This window comes from Macaca nemestrina, chromosome 4 (genome assembly GCF_043159975.1).
Source record: "Macaca nemestrina isolate mMacNem1 chromosome 4, mMacNem.hap1, whole genome shotgun sequence".
Taxonomy (NCBI): domain Eukaryota; kingdom Metazoa; phylum Chordata; class Mammalia; order Primates; family Cercopithecidae; genus Macaca; species Macaca nemestrina.
The window spans coordinates 25644270-25661151 of record NC_092128.1 but is presented as its reverse complement, the minus strand read 5'-3'; the positions used below and the strand labels follow the sequence as shown (position 1 = coordinate 25661151).

At 36.5% G+C, this 16882-nt stretch overlaps 1 protein-coding gene across 3 annotated transcripts in view; it reads left to right on the top strand.

The window, feature by feature from the left end:
- LOC105471359 (exocyst complex component 4) overlaps positions 1-16882 on the top strand; it is an 822236-nt gene that overhangs the window by 212317 nt on the left and 593037 nt on the right. For all 3 annotated transcript variants that reach the window (XM_011723811.2, XM_011723812.2, XM_011723813.3), the window contains exon 8: positions 13808-13953. In XM_011723811.2, coding sequence (XP_011722113.2) covers positions 13808-13953 — 146 coding nt within the window. The remainder of the gene's footprint in view (positions 1-13807; positions 13954-16882) is intronic.

The following is a 16882-nucleotide window of genomic DNA, read 5'->3' as shown; positions in this document are numbered from 1 at the left end:
ACCTAGATCCTTTGCATGTGCAGCTCACAATAGGGTTCACGCTCCTATGAGAATCTAATGCTGCTGACAGAAGGTGGAGCTCAGGTGGTAATACTTGCTCCCCTGCCCCTCACTGTCTGCTCTGCAGCCTGGTTCCTAACAGGCCATGGGCTGGTGCTGGTAAAGGCCCATAGACCGGTAACTCTAGTGCACAGGAACCCTTGCACTAGAGTTTTCACGTTTACCGTAAGCTTACTTAAACCAGCAGTGCAGTTCATTTGAGTAACCTTTTAAATTTTAGGCTGTCCTCAAGTGTAGTGCATAAATAAAATAGTTTAATTCCATGTTTTGAATTAACACATAACATTCAGTATAAATAATGTATAATAATCAAATACCTATTGTAGATGTGGAAATTTTTTTTTTGGCAACAAAGTGATAAATAGTATTACTTTTTGTTTAACCAAGCTGTTGACAGGTATTTTTCATTAGTTTAGTAGCTTGCTCAAGGGTTACACCCCCCACACCACACACACACACCATCACCTTCGGACAGAAGAATTTTGCTTATTTCATAGGCAGAATCTTACAAGAGTTGACAAAGTACAGAAATTAGTGATATTAAGTTGTTCTTTCAGTCATAAAGCATTTTAATAAGATACTTCAGTGGAAATATCATTAGACATGAATTTTGTCTAATACATGCTGATATTAGACAAAACGCCTTTTCCTCAAGTCATGTTGAGAGGTTAAGAGAGAAATACAGGAAAAGTTAAATATACAGCAGTGTGTGATTAATTGCCAAGTCCAAATATCATCTGTGGATCCTCTAGGAATTTAAAAGATAACTTCAGATAGATTGGCCAGAGAAGGTTTTGCGCATGGGTTAGAAGCTGAACTGGTCCTTGAAAGAAGGCTAGGATTTAGGTATTTTGGAAAGATCATTTTAGATAGGGGTAATATGCATATATTCAGAACAGTGAGCACCTTACTGAATTTAACTAGATTCTGAAGAGGCTTCAATGAATTCGGTTGAGATGTTCTTTGTGGACTCCTTAAAGAACAGAACCACTTTATTTGTCTCTGCATTCTGGTGCCTTGTATTCTCAGTGCTTCCAAACCCCCTTATCTCCTGGTCTTTACAATGTTCCCCTTAAATTCCAATTAGAAGGTACTTGACACAGTTCCTGGCACTTGGTAAGTACAAAGTAAATGCTGGCTGAATCTGAATTCGCAATTGTTATCTCTAAAAATTCTATTTTGAATGAACTATAGGCAAATCTTCTTTATAAGTGTGTCACTATTTACATATTACAGATAACCAATATAAAAGCATCTTTAGTAACTGAACTGCTAATTGAAAATGCTGGATCTTAGACACTTAATTGAGTAAACTGTCTCCAGAGAGTAATTTGGGTCTTTTCCAAGATGCATTAACTCTTTCAGGTCGTTAGGGTGGCACTTATCTCATTGGAGCAGAAATGTAATAAATGGTATTCCTATAATGTAAGTAAATTAATGTGCCTCAAAAAGCCTGAAGTTTCACCATGGGTGTTGTAGTTGTGCTCCGAGGAGCTCATCTATGAATGTGAAACAGCAATAAGTAGCTGCTGTTTGGAGCATCTAACTTTCAATTTAGGTAACCTACTAGAGAGTCCCTACTTTAAGACACTGTGCCTAGATGTTGACAGAGATACAAAGAAAAGACCTGGCTGACAGGCAGCAGAGAAGGCAAATAACTGCAAGATGATATCCTTGAGAGATACAAACTGCTGTGTGGGTTTTAATTAGAGATATCATAGTTGACAGTCGAGATAGATGGTAATCTCCCAGAAGACCGGAATCATGGCTTTTTTACACAATATGCTCATTCATGTTTATTCTCAGTATATAGATATGTATATGTATAAATATTAATATGAACAAATATATTTGTAAATATGAGTTGAATAAATCATAAACATATTTTACAATTTTCATATATGTGCTTTTTTTCCTCTTGAGAATACGAAATATTAATGTCTGGCATTGATCTAAAGTGACTATAGTAAGTAGGTGAAAACCAGGAAAAAAAACACAGCATCTTTTAGAGATATACGCCACTCACTGGTTCCCTGTAACCTCAACTTGAGTGTCAGTCTACTGGTGAGATGTTGACCTTTAGCTAGAAAAGAATATGAGAATGATTTATTCTACCCACCAGCATGCTACACATTTACATCTGATGGGAAGATAGAGGCACATAGTTGTCATCATAAGACCAAGGGGAAGTTATGTAAAAAGACCCGTGCAAAAAGAACTTTCAAAAGAAGAAGGTAGAGGTAGCAGCTCCATGAGAAGATAAAACTTCAAAGCTATGAGCCCCTACCTCTGTTTCCTCATGCATGGGGTTGGCTTCATCTCCATGCATGTAAGTCTGATTAGTAACATCTGAATGGAGCAAAAGTAGCTTGCTAAAATCCATTAAATTCTACTTAGATTCACTTTCTTGATCTCATACCCCAAGCTTAAAAAAAAAAAATTATTTTTCCCTGATACCTGATATACAGCTAACATTCCCTTTATTTGATAAATGGAAGAGTAGTTAATGGCAGGAAAAAAATTAGATAAATTTAGACTTGGTGGAAAGCCTTTGGGAGTTATTTAGGAAACAGGAAATAAAATTTTAGTTTAATCAACTGGTAATGATGTAAAAGGAACCAATAGGATCTAATCCTACAGAGGTTGATTGGAGCTGTGTTGTGAGAAGTGCTGAATAATAATGAGAAGATAGAGGTTTATTTATTTTGAAGGCATGGAGGAAGCCATTGAAGGACTTGTCAGAGGAATGAAAACATTGAGTTTAATCTGGTAGCAGGTTGTGGGATAGACTGTCATGAGATGCATAAGGCAGGATGTGGCCAGTGGGAGACTGTTTTAATAATCTGCATGAAAGATAATGAGGGCTTGATTTAGAAAGATGAGTATGGGAATGAAAATATTTAGAAGAGGAACTGGATGTGAAATGTGTACTGTGAAGTTTGTAGGATTTGGTAGGTGATTTGGAGAACGAGACTGAGAAGAGCCACAACTAACTACACATTTTGATTCGAGGTGATCAGAAGAATGATGACATTAAGGAGTTCCTCCCCTTTGGTCCCCTTCCTCCCTTTGAGGAGAGGTGGTAGTAGAGAGTTTACCTGGTCAGGCTGAGTTTGTTGGACCCATGCTTTAGCATTTCCTAAACGTCTGCTGCATTGTTTTGACCTGCTTACTGTGATATGGATGTGAGAACCCAGACATTCTTGCAGGCAATGGCAGTGTATCTTTGGAGCTTGGGAGAAAGTATGATGTAAGAGGGATAATTGGGAATCATTCAAAATGTGGAAATAATAAAAATGGAAGAGAGCAGGAGCAAGGGTTAGGATATTTTACTTCCATGGTTTGACTACCGCATTTTACAGCCTAACTACTAATACTCAAGTAATAGTCTTAAGTATTAGTGTTAGTTCTTACAACCTAACTACTAATGCTCAAGTAGTTAGGTTGTAAAATACGGTAATCAAACTAATCGAAGTGAAAGAAAACATTCCAAAAGTTTAGAGAATGAGTATTAGCAAAAGCCTGGATTTGGTGATTGAGACCTTTATTGTAGAGCAAAGGGGAAGAGGAAAGAAGGAGAAGAATGATAATTGTGAGGAGATGATGAAGATACACAGATAATTTCATTTACCCATTCATGAACTCATTTACACGTATAAATTGATTACTGTGCTTCAGGCAGTGTTCTAAGTGGAATATTCATTTGACCCTGATGATAGTACTGTGGAATAGATGATATTATTTCTGTTTTACAGATGAAGAAACTGAGGTTCTGAGAGGTAATATCATAGATATATAGTTACTGGAATATATTAGAAAGGAAACAGATTTCTGAGCCTTATCCTGAAAGATAGTAATAGTCTGTTATGTGCTAAGCATTTTATATGCATTGTTAAAATTTTTTTCATATTCTATGAAATAGTTCTTTTTCTGTTTCCAACTTTTAAGTTCAATGGTACATTTGCAGGATGTGCAGGTTTGTTACACAGGTAAACGTGTGCTTCTATGAAATAGTTCTTTTATTATCTTTTATTATTGTTTTTATTTCACAGATGTGAGAAGTGAGGCTTAGAAAGATTAAGTAACTTGACCAGGTCACATAACTAATAAGTAGTAGAGTTGATTTCAAGCACAGACTTTCTGCGTTTTTATATGACCCTCTCATTTTGTAGTTCTAAGGCAGGCACATGAGTTTCTATTTTAAAAGAGTTCTCCAAGTGATTCCTATGTGCAGACCAGTCTTCCCAGAATTTTAGCACAAACTGAGAAGGAAGAGGTCTATAGTTTTTGGGAGGAGATAAAACATTGTGGACAAAGAGAACTCAGAGTTGGTGACCTTATAGATGGAGTATTTCCTAAGGACACAGAATCCTAAAGAATAGTAGAGTGGAGGTTATTGGAATCTAGGAGACTGAGAAAGACTCTGTGATGATAGAAGGAGTCAATATATTTTGATGAAACATATTAGTCTTACAACAGAGTAAAATTGTGCTAATTAGCTAATTAACAATTAACCAGTAGCTGAAGTTTTTTTTTTTTTTTTGGAGTTAGGGCCTCACTCTGTCATCCAGACTGGAGTGCAGTAGTGCAGTCATAACTCACGGTAGTCTCGAACTCCTGGGCTCAAAGGATCTTCTTGGGTCAGCCTCCCAAGAAGCTGGGACTACAGGCACATACACACCTGGCTAGTTTTTAATTTTTTTTTTTTTTTTGGTAGAGACAGGACCTCACTACTGTTACCCAGGCTGGTCTTGAATTCCTGGCCTCAAGCATTCCTCCTGCCTTGGCCTCCCAAAGTGTTAGGATTATAGGCATGTGCCACTGCAACCAGCCTGAAGTTTTTGTAATGGGGTAAGACAGTTCTAGAGTTTGGTAGTCAAAGTTGAAGAGAAAAGGGGAGAAAGCAATGTAAATAGGTAGAATGAACTTTAAAGTATGTTTAAATGAAATGGGCAGAGAATATATTGAAGCTATAGTTAGGAATATACCTTTGAATGTTTAGACCATTTTTGTGCCGTCCCCTAGCATTATCTCTTTTATTTGTCTTTTTTTTGTTGTTTGTTTTTTTTAATGGAGTCTCGCTCTGTCGCCCAGGCTGGAGTGCAGTGGCACCATCTTGGCTCACTGCAGCTCAGCCTCCCAGGATCACGCCATTCTCCTGCCTCAGCCTCCCGAGTTGCCGGGACTACAGGCACCTGCCACCACGCCTGGCTGATTTTTTGTATTTTTTTAGTAGAGTCAGGGTTTCACCGTGTTAGCCAGTATGGTCTTGAGCTCCTGACCTCGTGATCCGCCCGCCTCAACCTCCCAAAGTGCTGGGATTGCAGGCATGAGCCACCGCGCCTGGCCAACTTGTCTTCGCTTTTTAAGAGTGAAAATAGAAATAACAAACTATTGAAATACCATGAGATCCAAAATACGTGGAGGAAAAATTGACTGAAAGGAGTAGTGGAAAATTCAGTAATTATGGTTGGTGATTTTTAAAAATAATGAATACTCTTTTTCAACAATTAATAGAACAACTAGAAGAAAATACAGAGAAGACTTGAGCAACTATTAACCACCCTGATTTAAACTGACATGTATGGTACAGTCAACACCATCAGAATTCAGATGATCTCAAGGTCATATAGAATATTCTCCATGTGAATCTATATACTAGATCACCAAGTAAATCTCAATATATTTAAAAGAATTGAAATCACACAAAGTATATTCTCTGACCACAACAGAATTAAACAAAAAAGGGGAAGAAATTTGGAGGTCCCCAAATATTTGAAAATAAGACAACAAACTTCTGAATAAACTATGGGTAAAAAAAGAAAGACCTAAAATGAATAATCATATGTTTTCATCCCAAGAGCTAGAAAAAGGAGAAAACTCAGCCAGGGGCAGTGGCTCACACCTGTAATCCCAACACTTTGGGAGGCTGAGGTGGGTGGATCACCTGAGGTCAGGAGTTCAAGACCAGCCTGGCCAACATGGTGAAATCGTATCTCTACTAAAAATACAAAAAAGTAGCTGGGCTTGGTAGTGGGGGTCTGTAATCCTAACTACTCAGGAGATTGAGGCAGGAGAATCACTTTAACCCAGGAAGTGGAGGTTGCAGTGAGCCGAGATCACACCATTGTACTCCAGCCTGGGCAACAAGAGTGAAATTCCATCTCAAAACAAAAAAAAAAAAAGGAGAAAACTCAAAGCCAAAGCAAGCAGAGGTTAGGAAATAATAAAGGTAAAGTGACAATCAATGAAATAAAAATCAGGACAACTGTAGAGAAAAACAATGGAACCAAATAGAGGTCTTTTGTAAAGATCAAAAATTGATATATCTTAACCAACCAATTAAAAAAGAAGGAGATCTAAAGAATACCAAAATCAGGAAATGAAAGAGGAGATGTAACTACAGACTCTATACAGAAATTAAAAGGATTCTGATACTACTATGATATGCCAGTCAGACAATGTAGATGAAACAGACAAATTTCTACAAAGACACAAAGTACCAAAACTGACTCAAGAAGAAATAGAAAATCTGAATTGTCCTATAACAAATAAATTAGTAATTAAAAATTTTCCTGCATATTATGTAATTCACACAAATATTCTGTCAAACATTTAAAGATGAAATAATACCAGTTCTTTGCAAACTCTTTCAGAAAATAGAGAAACAGTTTCTAATGCATCCTAGTAGGCCAGTCTTACTCAATAACAAAGCCAAAGTATTATAGGAAACTGTAGACTTACAAACATAAGTATAATATGTTGAACAAAATATTAACAAACTGAATGTATCGACATATAAACTGTATTATACCGTGATTCATTGGGATTTATTTTAAAAGTCAATTAACGTATTATCATATTAATAAAGAGCCAAAGTCACATAATCATCTCAATAGATATGGAAAAGCACTTGACCTCCACTGATTATTCATTAAAAAATGAAACTTACTCAACCTCATAAAAGACACTTGTGAAAAACCTGCAGCTAGCATCACCAAGGAACTTTTTGACCTAATGCAAATTTATTAACTTATAGAACATGGAAATACCATCAATCTTAACCTATTCACATTATTTACTTCAAGTTCAAGGGAGTATATTCCAAACAAAATTTATTGCCGCCATGTGCCACGAAACCCATTTTTCGTGCATTCTTAATTATTGTACATAGAACCATAATTTTTTAAATCCCTCAAATAGCAATCTTTTAGCCATTGCTTTTATTTCTCCTTTTTTCTTTTTTCTCCTTTTTTTTCAGAATGACTGATTAAATTTTGTTCATTTTTTTTCTCTGCCTTGACTCTTAAATTTGTCCTAATTGTCTAATCTTATTGCCACTGCTTTAGTTTAAAACCTTTCAATTTTCTAAATTGAGCTGTCTTGGTAGGTTGTCTCTTCTTGCTCTCCTTCCTTTATAGGATTTTCCTGATCATTCTTTTTGCCTCCAATCCCATTTCCTTCCAGTCAATAATTTTGTATGCTGTCAGATCAATTTACATACAGCATGTTTATCACCATTTCATTTGCCTGTTTAAAACTCTTTTTTCATTGCCTCATTTTGTATTTGGCTTCAGTTTGTAAGTTTGTTATTACAGATTCTTTTTTTTTTTCTTTTTTTTTTTTTTTTGAAAGATTCTTGGAAGTTTGTCAGTGTACTCCCTTTCCAGGATTACCTCTCATTGGTCATTTTAATGTCACCTGAAGTATTTGTTAGTTACTGAAGACGCCCTAAATGGTTCCAGCACTATTTCTTTGCTTATTCTGTTCTGTGCCTTTTTTTTTTCCCCACACATTCTAAGATTCAATTTATGTCCTTCTATAGTTCCATGATCTTGAATGCTTTTTTTGTTGCCCTAGGTAGGAGCCATCTTGTCCTCCTACAAATGCACTTAGCCATATTTTTGTCCTGATGTTTTACCACTTTCTCCTTTGTATTGTAGTCATTCATGTGTGTCTCTATTACTAGATAAGTACACTGAGGGAAGGACTTATTTTTGAGTCCTGGTTTTATATCTAGCATAATACTTTGCATATTTTATGTGTTAAATAAATATATATTTAAAATGAATGAAAGCATTTGGAAGCTATTAAAACTGGGCTTTCTTTGCTAAGAGCTATTCTCTTGGGAAAAAGAAAAAAAACCAAAACATGAGTAGTTTGATCAGATGTTTGATACAGGACCCAAAATACCTGTGTACTCTTGGAAGTTTTTGATTTGTTTTATTCTGAACACTAATGAACCATTCACAAGACCATAGCATTAGTGGTTTTAATTGTACAACTGCCACTGACAATGAGTATAATTGAGCAGGCATCCACTTTGTTTTCAAAACGATGATTTTTCCTTTGCTTTCCTTACTGCAGAATATTTTAGACTTTATACAATGGGGAAATTAGACTGCTATATTGAAAAAAATAACTTTTTCTGTTATTAACACTCTATTCATAGTAAATCTATGAGGAAAACCCGATAATTTTTGGTAATTTAAAATGGACATCCTACCTTAAAAATATTATTATATTATTTCAGTCTCTTGGCTATAATGTTTTCAGGAATCAAGGTTATAATTTGGTGGATGTATTAGCCTGATTTTGTCTCTCATCCTTTTCAAGTGCCTTTGAGACATCCTGTATCGGGTAACACTATACTTTCTGCTTGGGCTCTTCCCTTGCTCCATGAAAACCAGGAGGTGCCTTCTGGAAGAAAGCCAGAGGGATTCACCTACTGTGCTTCCTTGTTTCTTCCAGGGATCATAGCTGTCAGTTTCTGCCTAACTAGATTCCTCTCTAGGGTCTTCAAATTCTTATTTTTTAGTATTTTTTTGGCTTTTACAATTATCAGCAAGAGGACCAGTTCAATGAGAACTGCTTTGCTGTACCCAGAATACAAACTCTTGGGCACTTGCATTTTAAAAGAGCAAGTTATTGAAAATTCCAGTATTTAATATAGGCACATTTAAAATATTGTCCAAGAGAAATTGAGTCTTAGTTCATGTTGGGAGCTTGAGGTGATGTTTTCGTGTTACTATTTCTCATGTCTATTATCAGATTCATCAAGGAGGACCAATATACTATGGCTTAATGTAAATCACTGAATATGTGAAGTTAGTAGTCAAGAAAATTGGGGCAGGACGTAGTGGTTCACGCCTGTAATCCCAGCACTTTGGGAGGCTGAGGCGGGCGGATCACGAGGTCAGGAGATCGAGACTGTCCTGGCTAACACGGTGAAACCCCGTCTCTACTAAAAATACAGAAATTAGCCTGGTGTGGTGGCACGCACCTGTAATCCCTGCTACTCAGGAGAGTGAGGCAGGAGAATCGCTTGAACCTGGGAGGCGATGGATTCAGTGAGCCGAGATCGTGCCACTGCACTCCAGCCTGGGCAACAGAGCGAGACTCCATCTTACAAAAAAGGCAAGAAAAAAAAAGCAAGGAAAATGGGGTTCATAGTTGTACAGACTGAAATCTGTGCAAACCACTACTCCTGTTTTTATGAGATACCAGTATTCTGCAAAGATAGTAATTTTGGTATAAATGTCGATAGATGCATGTTAATATATACTCATTGGCCGGGCACGGTGGCTCAAGCCTGTAATTCCAGCACTTTGGGAGGCCGAGACGGGCGGATCACGAGGTCAGGAGATCGAGACCATCCTGGCTAACACGGTGAAACCCCGTCTCTACTAAAAAATACAAAAAACTAGGCGGGCGAGGTGGTGGGCACCTGTAGTCCCAGCTACTTGGGAGGCTGAAGCAGGAGAATGGCGTGAACCCGGGAGGCGGAGCTTGCAGTGAGCCGAGATCAGGCGACTGCACTCCAGCCTGGGCGGCAGAGCGAGACTCTGTCTCAAAAAAAAAAAAAAAAAAAATATATATATATATATATACACACACACACACACACACACACACACACACACATATCAATCTATAGGTATCTTAGTGAAGGAACAAATACTCATTTAAGCTAAGAAGATATATTAGATGCTCCAAAGACATTTTATCTGTGGTTAAAAATCACAACCATTCCTTTTCTTTTAAATTTTATTTGTATTGTAGATTTTTGTACTGAGGATTAATTTACAGAGTTCATTCTACTTTGGAGACTATTTTTAATTTGCATATAACAACATATTCATTAAGGCTTCTTATATACTTTAAAAAAAATGTTCAGCAGTTGTATTTTTTTGATTTGCTGGTCTGTTGCATGGCTCTATGGTGGAAGTAAAGAAATGTAATGCTTTAAGGAACATACAAATTGGGGGTAGTCAGGTGTCTTTTTTATTAAATAAGGACTAATAATATCAGGCAGTTTTTGATGAATACTTATTGAATGATGTAGAAAATGGGTGTTTTAAGAGTTCAGGAAAGGGTATGGCCAACTACAGTGGCCTGGGAAGGGCTCATTGAAGAAAAAACATTGGAATTGTTCTTGGAAGGGTTTGTTGGTATTTATTTAGGAGAGAAGGTAATCTAGATTAGGCCTTTTAGAAATGAGAATGCCCACATATATTAAGGGAAGAGTTAAGTAATTTTGATTGCAGTGTTGGGTTCACATTTGAGAGAATAAGATACACTTGGAAATATGTATTGAAGTCAGAATATTGTAGACGATGAAAGGAGTAGCCTTCTGATGATAGCAGCAGTGTTTTAGGACTGTCTGTTGATAGTATGTGAGGAGGACTGGAAGGGTAAGAGATGAGAGACAGAAAATTCAGTGAATACTAATTGAACTAAGTTGGTGGCTGTCAAAATGGACAGAAATGGGCAAACTAGGAGAGAGTTGAGGAACAGTCATTAATGATCTTGAGGACTAATTCCTTTATGGGCACAAAGGGTATGGAAATGTATCAAAAGATGGTCCTGAAGTTTTAAACCTGAAAAGTAGTGAAAATAAGAAACTACCAACAAAAAGAAGACAGAAGGAATTAATGCTTTTGTGGGAAGATGATTTAGGTTTCAGAGAAGTTGATTTTATTAGTGAAATATGTGAATATGTATCAAGCATGCAGTCACAGATGTGGGACTAGAGCTCAGGAGAGAAATGAGGAATAAATCACATTGTGATAAAGGAAACAGTAGATGTAAAGGCTACTTTTTAAAGTTTGGAACCCAAAGACAAAAGGAAAATAAGATTATAGATATAGCATGAGGACCAATGCAAGATTTTTTTGAGAAAGTAGGATAAGTATGTGTTTGCAGATTGAAAGCAGAAGTGGGTGGATAGGAATAGACTAACAATGCTGAGTGGTAACAATTAAAGGAACTTTACTGATGATGAGAAAAAGCAAAATGATCTTAAAATACCTGTGTTTTGAGGTCAGTATTTTATTACACAAGGCCTTAATCATTGGATTCTAGGACAGCAAGTCCTCAAAAGAGTTACTTGGATTAATGCATTTTCACGCTTTAGTAGAAACATCGCTCTGTCATGTTGGTGTTAACCATCTGAAATATGAGTGAAACAATGCATTTCTATACATCTTTCTGTGTTATTTTAATTTGAAATTCTTTTCTGGTTTACTGGTCTTTTTGATCACAGATTGCTGAAAATCTTATTAGTAGCAGTGACAAATATACAATATAATTTAGTCCCTGAGTTGAGTTGTTCCTAGAGACCCAACTCAATATTCTCCCTGATGATTGGATAGTTTGGGTGATGTATTAACAGAGATAGTATTTATCATTATATTATTTCATTCACATACTGAATAATACTCTAGTGGCTTCATAAATAAATAAAAAATATTTACCAGTCTATTGACATGTTTTATACTTTCCAGGTGCAATCCTTATTGGATTGAAATAAGAAAATGAAATAAAGTCCATTTACTGCCACCTATAGACCTGTGTGCTCTTGTGTTGGGTGCATATATATTTACTATTGTTATATTCTCTTGCAGAATTGATCCCTTAATTAATGTCCTTTTTTTTAATCTTTTTTACAGTTTTTGACTTAAAGTCTATTTTGTCTGGTATTGGTATAGCAAATCCTACTCTGTTGTGTTTTCCATTTGTATGGAATAACTTTTTCCATATCTTTACTTTTAGTCCATGTGTCTTTATAGGCAAAGTGAGTTTCTTGCATGCACCACATTACTGGGTCTTATTTATGTATTTATTTATTTGTTATTTATTAGACAGAGTCTCACTCTGTTGCCGAGGCTGGAGTGCAGTGGCGTGATCTCGGCTCACTGCAAGCTCTGCCTCCCGGGTTCATGCCATCCTCCTGCCTCAGCCTCCCTAGTAGCTGGGAGTACAGGCGCCCACTACCACGCCCAGCTAATTTTTTGTATTTTTAGTAGAGACAGGGTTTCACCGTGTTAGCCAGGATGCTCTTGATCTCCTGATCTCGTGATCTGCCCTCCTCTGCCTCCCAAAGTCCCAAAGTGCTGGGATTACAGGTGTGAGCCACCGCACCCAGCCTGGGTCTTGTTTTTTAATTCATTCAGCTACTATGTATCTAATCAGGGAATTTAGTTCATTTACATTGTGTTATTATTGATAGGTAAGGACTTACTGCTGATATTTTGTTACTTGTTTTCTAGTCATTTTGTAACTCTTCTTATTGTCTTTGTGGTTACATGATCTCTCTGGTAGCATGTTTCAATTTGCTGCCTTTTGTTTTTAGTGTATTTGTTATGGGTTTTTGCTTTGTGATAATTCTGAGATTTTAAATTGGATTGATTTTATAAGTAGAACCTGTTGGCAGTAGTCAATTTTTTAATTTTTTAATTTTTTGAGACGGAGTCTCACTCTGTCACCCAGGCTGGAGTGCAGTGGCGTGATCTCAGCCCATTGCAACCTCTGCTTCAAGTGATTCTTGTGCTTCAGCCTCCCAAGTAGCTGGGACTACACTTGTGCACCATCATACCCAGTCAATTTTTTTTTTTTTTAAGTAGAGATAAGGTTTCACTATGTTGGTCAGGCTGGTCTTGAACTTCTGGCCTCAAGTGATACTCCTACCTCAGCCTCCCAAAGTGCTGGGATTACAGGCATGAGCCACTTTGCCTACCTAGTAGTCGATTTTTTAAAAGGCAATTGCTTTTCTTCTGTTGAAGCTCTCAAATGAGTAGTGGCTATGGAAATTCTTTGTAGGTCAGGACTTCTTAGCTTCCTGTGGCCTTTCTGTATCTCTTATTGGCAGGTTTGTTGTAGTGTTTATCCACTATGTGTAATAGTGAGTGGTAAGAGCATGGACTTCCTAGTCCACTAGGGATCACTTTACAGCTCTTGAACCTCTGTAAGCTCCATTTCTTTGTTTATAATCTGTGAATTTATCTGATAAAATTCCGTGCTTTAAAAGAGATAATACATTTTACATGGATTAACATGTTGCCTGCATCATAGTAAGCCCTGAGTAAATGTTATGGCATTGCTGCTAATGCTGCTGTAGTTCAGAATAGTGAGGATTAAATTGTGATTAAAGAGGAATGTTGATTCACTCACTCAGCACAATATCTAGCACATAGTAGATACTCAATAAAAACGTTCCTTTTACTCCCATGTTCAGATGCCCACCACACCTCTTCCCTATATGAATAGGTAACAAGTAAATGACTTACCAGCTATAATGAATCTTTTCTTAGATCCCCAACTAGGAAAATTAATGACCAGGTTAATATATTCCTGAATGTCAAGCATGAGGTTTTAGAATTAGATTTGCATGGTTTTAAAATAGTTTTTCTTAATAGCACATTAAAAATGTGTATATTAACATTAACTTGTTTATCTGGTTGCACAGATGCTGTTAACTGAGTACTTGGATATGAAAAATACTCGTACGGCTTCTGAACCATCAGCTCAACTAAGCTATGCCAGCACTGGACGAGAGTTTGCAGCCTTTTTTGCCAAGAAGAAACCTCAAAGGCCAAAAAATTCTCTTTTCAAGTAAGTATTATTCTGCTGTTAAGATAATAGGTTTTAAGAATTCTTAGACTGAAGTAAGATGACTTCCTACTTTATTGATAGCCATAACTTTCTCTAGCTTAAGTTGATTGAAGTAATTTAGAGGAAGTGAATATATGTTGAGTTTTATTTATTTTTGTTTTCTGTCAGGTGAAGTGGCTGTTTTGGGTATGGTGACTGGACTACCTGGAACTCCTAATAAAAATTTCTGGAACTTATTTCAGGGAAGTTTTATTTAAAATTAAGAGAAATGAAACTCCCCAATTGTTTCTGGGGAATTTTATATGAAATGAAAGGAAATGAAATATGTCAGCCTTGAAAAAGCCCCAAGAGCCAAGAAACAACCTTTGTTAATAAAGTTATGCAAATGTTTCTAGCTAAGCAGTATTGGGCCTTATGTGGTTACTTGTTTAATAAAAGAACAATCTAGGTTTTTTTTTTTTCCTAATTATTACTTTCGTTAACTCCAGCAAGCCATGTGCCCAAAGTGTGTATCTCTTGGCAACAGCTAATAGTTAATAATATTGATAATAACTTCAATAATAACAGCTACCATTGATTGTTTCCTAGGTATCAGGCAGTATACTGGGTGATTTTCCCAAAATAATCTCAATTAAACATACTTTAAATTGGATTATACTAAATTTCAGCAGCAGCAGTAGTAGCTAACGTTTATTGAGTTCTTACTAAGTGCTAATCAAGGCATTACATTATTTTCATAGATTATTTTATTTACTAATTACAACAACCTTATAGGCAAGGGTTGTATACTTTGTATACATAAAAGAAATTGAGACATGAATGGTTAAGGAATTTATATAAGGTCGCATAGCTAACATGTGGTAGAAGGAGGATTTAAATCCTGGCAGTCTTACTTTAGATCTATTTCTTTTGAGGGTTTAGTAGATATTTAAGAAGTTGTGTCTGTAAATATAAGCATGTAAAGTGACCACCACAGAAGTATCCCAGTATATTGAATTTGTTCTTTTTCACTAGTTGGAGCTCTAATACCTTCTATTGATTCACATTTGAGGCTTGTTTTTGTCTTAGATTTGTAGTGTTTTTAATAATTAAAGAAAGCTTCAACAGTTTATTTATTTTGTGATCTAGCAGAGAGATTTATTTAGTATGTCCCTGCCAGAAATGAAATCTATTCCGTTTATTGAATGCATTCCTTTTTAAATAGTTTTATTCAGAGAGTAGCTGCAATATCAGTTAAAATGCTTTAGCCTGCAAGTAACATAAAACCTTAAGTACAACAGGTTGAACTATAGGAAAGTTACTATCTCACATAACAGGGATGAATGTGGATGTTTCCTTAATTCAACTGTACAGTATCGTAAAGGACTCAGCCCTTTCCATCTCTCTGTATTGCCATTCTCAACACATTAGTAATGTTTTCTATTGTGATCACGAGGTGTGTCCAGTCCACTAAAGACAGTGTGGGCAAGAAAATAGCATGTGATTCTCCCTGTGAATCTGTCTCTTTAAAAAAACATATAGACTTTATTTTTAGAACAGTTTTAGCTTTATAGAAAAGTAGAGCAGGAAACACAGAGAGTTCCTTTATATTTCCCCGTTCTCGTTTTACCCTATTAACATCTGGTATTAGCATGGTCTGTTTGTTAGAATTGATGAACCAGTATTGACATGTCATTATTAACTAAATTCCATAGTTTACATTAGGGTTTACTCTTTGCGTTGCACAGTTCCAGTGGGTCTTCACAAAGGCATAAGGTCATGTATCCACCATTACAGTGTCATGCAGAACAGTTTCACTGCCCTAAACATCTTCCATTCACCACATATTCATCCCTCCACCCTCCCTAACCCCTGGCAACCTCTGATCTTTTGACTATCTCCACAGGTTTTGCTTCTTCCAGAATGTCGTATAGTCAGAATCAGTGTTTAGCCTTTTCAGAATGGCTTCTTTCACTTAGCAATATGCATTTAAATTTCTTCCACATCTTTTTGTGGCTTGATAGATGTCTCTTTGTGTTGCTGAGTAACATTCTGTTGTGTGGATATGCCATAGCTTGCTTATTTACCTATTGAAGGACATTTTGGTTGCTTCCAACTTCTGGCAATCATGAATAAAGCTGCTCTAAACACTCATGTGCAGGTTTTGGTGTGACATAACTTTTCAACTCATTTTTGTAAATACCTGGGAGCAACATTGCTGGATCATTTGGTAATACTATGTTTAGCTTCATAAGACACTGTCAAACTGTCTTCTAAAGTGGCTGTACCATTTTAAATATTTTTAAATTAGTACTTATTAATTATCAATTTATTAGTCATTTCTGCTAGTGACACAACTCTTTGGTAAGTTCCTATTAAGCTCTAGGATTGGGTCATAAGCCCATTACTAAATTAGTCACTGGCAAGGGGAAGCAGATCTCAGTGGTTGTCTTAAACTAGTCAGGTTCCTCTCTGGTGCTAGGTTTCCAGCTGGAGAGGAAGCCACTTTTTCTGAGCACATGACTGAGTAAAGAGCAAGGAAGTAGAATGCCCAGATGGAATCAGAGCTATACCAGCAAGCACAAAGATAGTAGAAGGAAAAGGTAGTTGGTAGAGGCAACTGACACTGTCTCAAATGCGCCTCACCAGGCTCTTTTCTTGTCTTGTCTTGTCTTTTCTTTTCTCTTCTTTTCTCTTCTCTTCTTTTCTCTTCTTCTCTCCTCTCCTCTCCTCTTCTCTTTTTTCTTTTCTCTATTTCTAGCTCAATTGAACCTTCTAAATATGGAATCATTGCAGAAAGCAGGCTTTAGGGTTTTTAGAGTTCATGCTCTCAACCATCACTCTGACTTTCAGCCTCAGTCAGATGGCATACACATTTTCAAACATTTAGCCAGTGCTTCTGAAGTTGTGGTATTGGAAAAAAAAATAGAAATTGTTGGAAATGAACAAA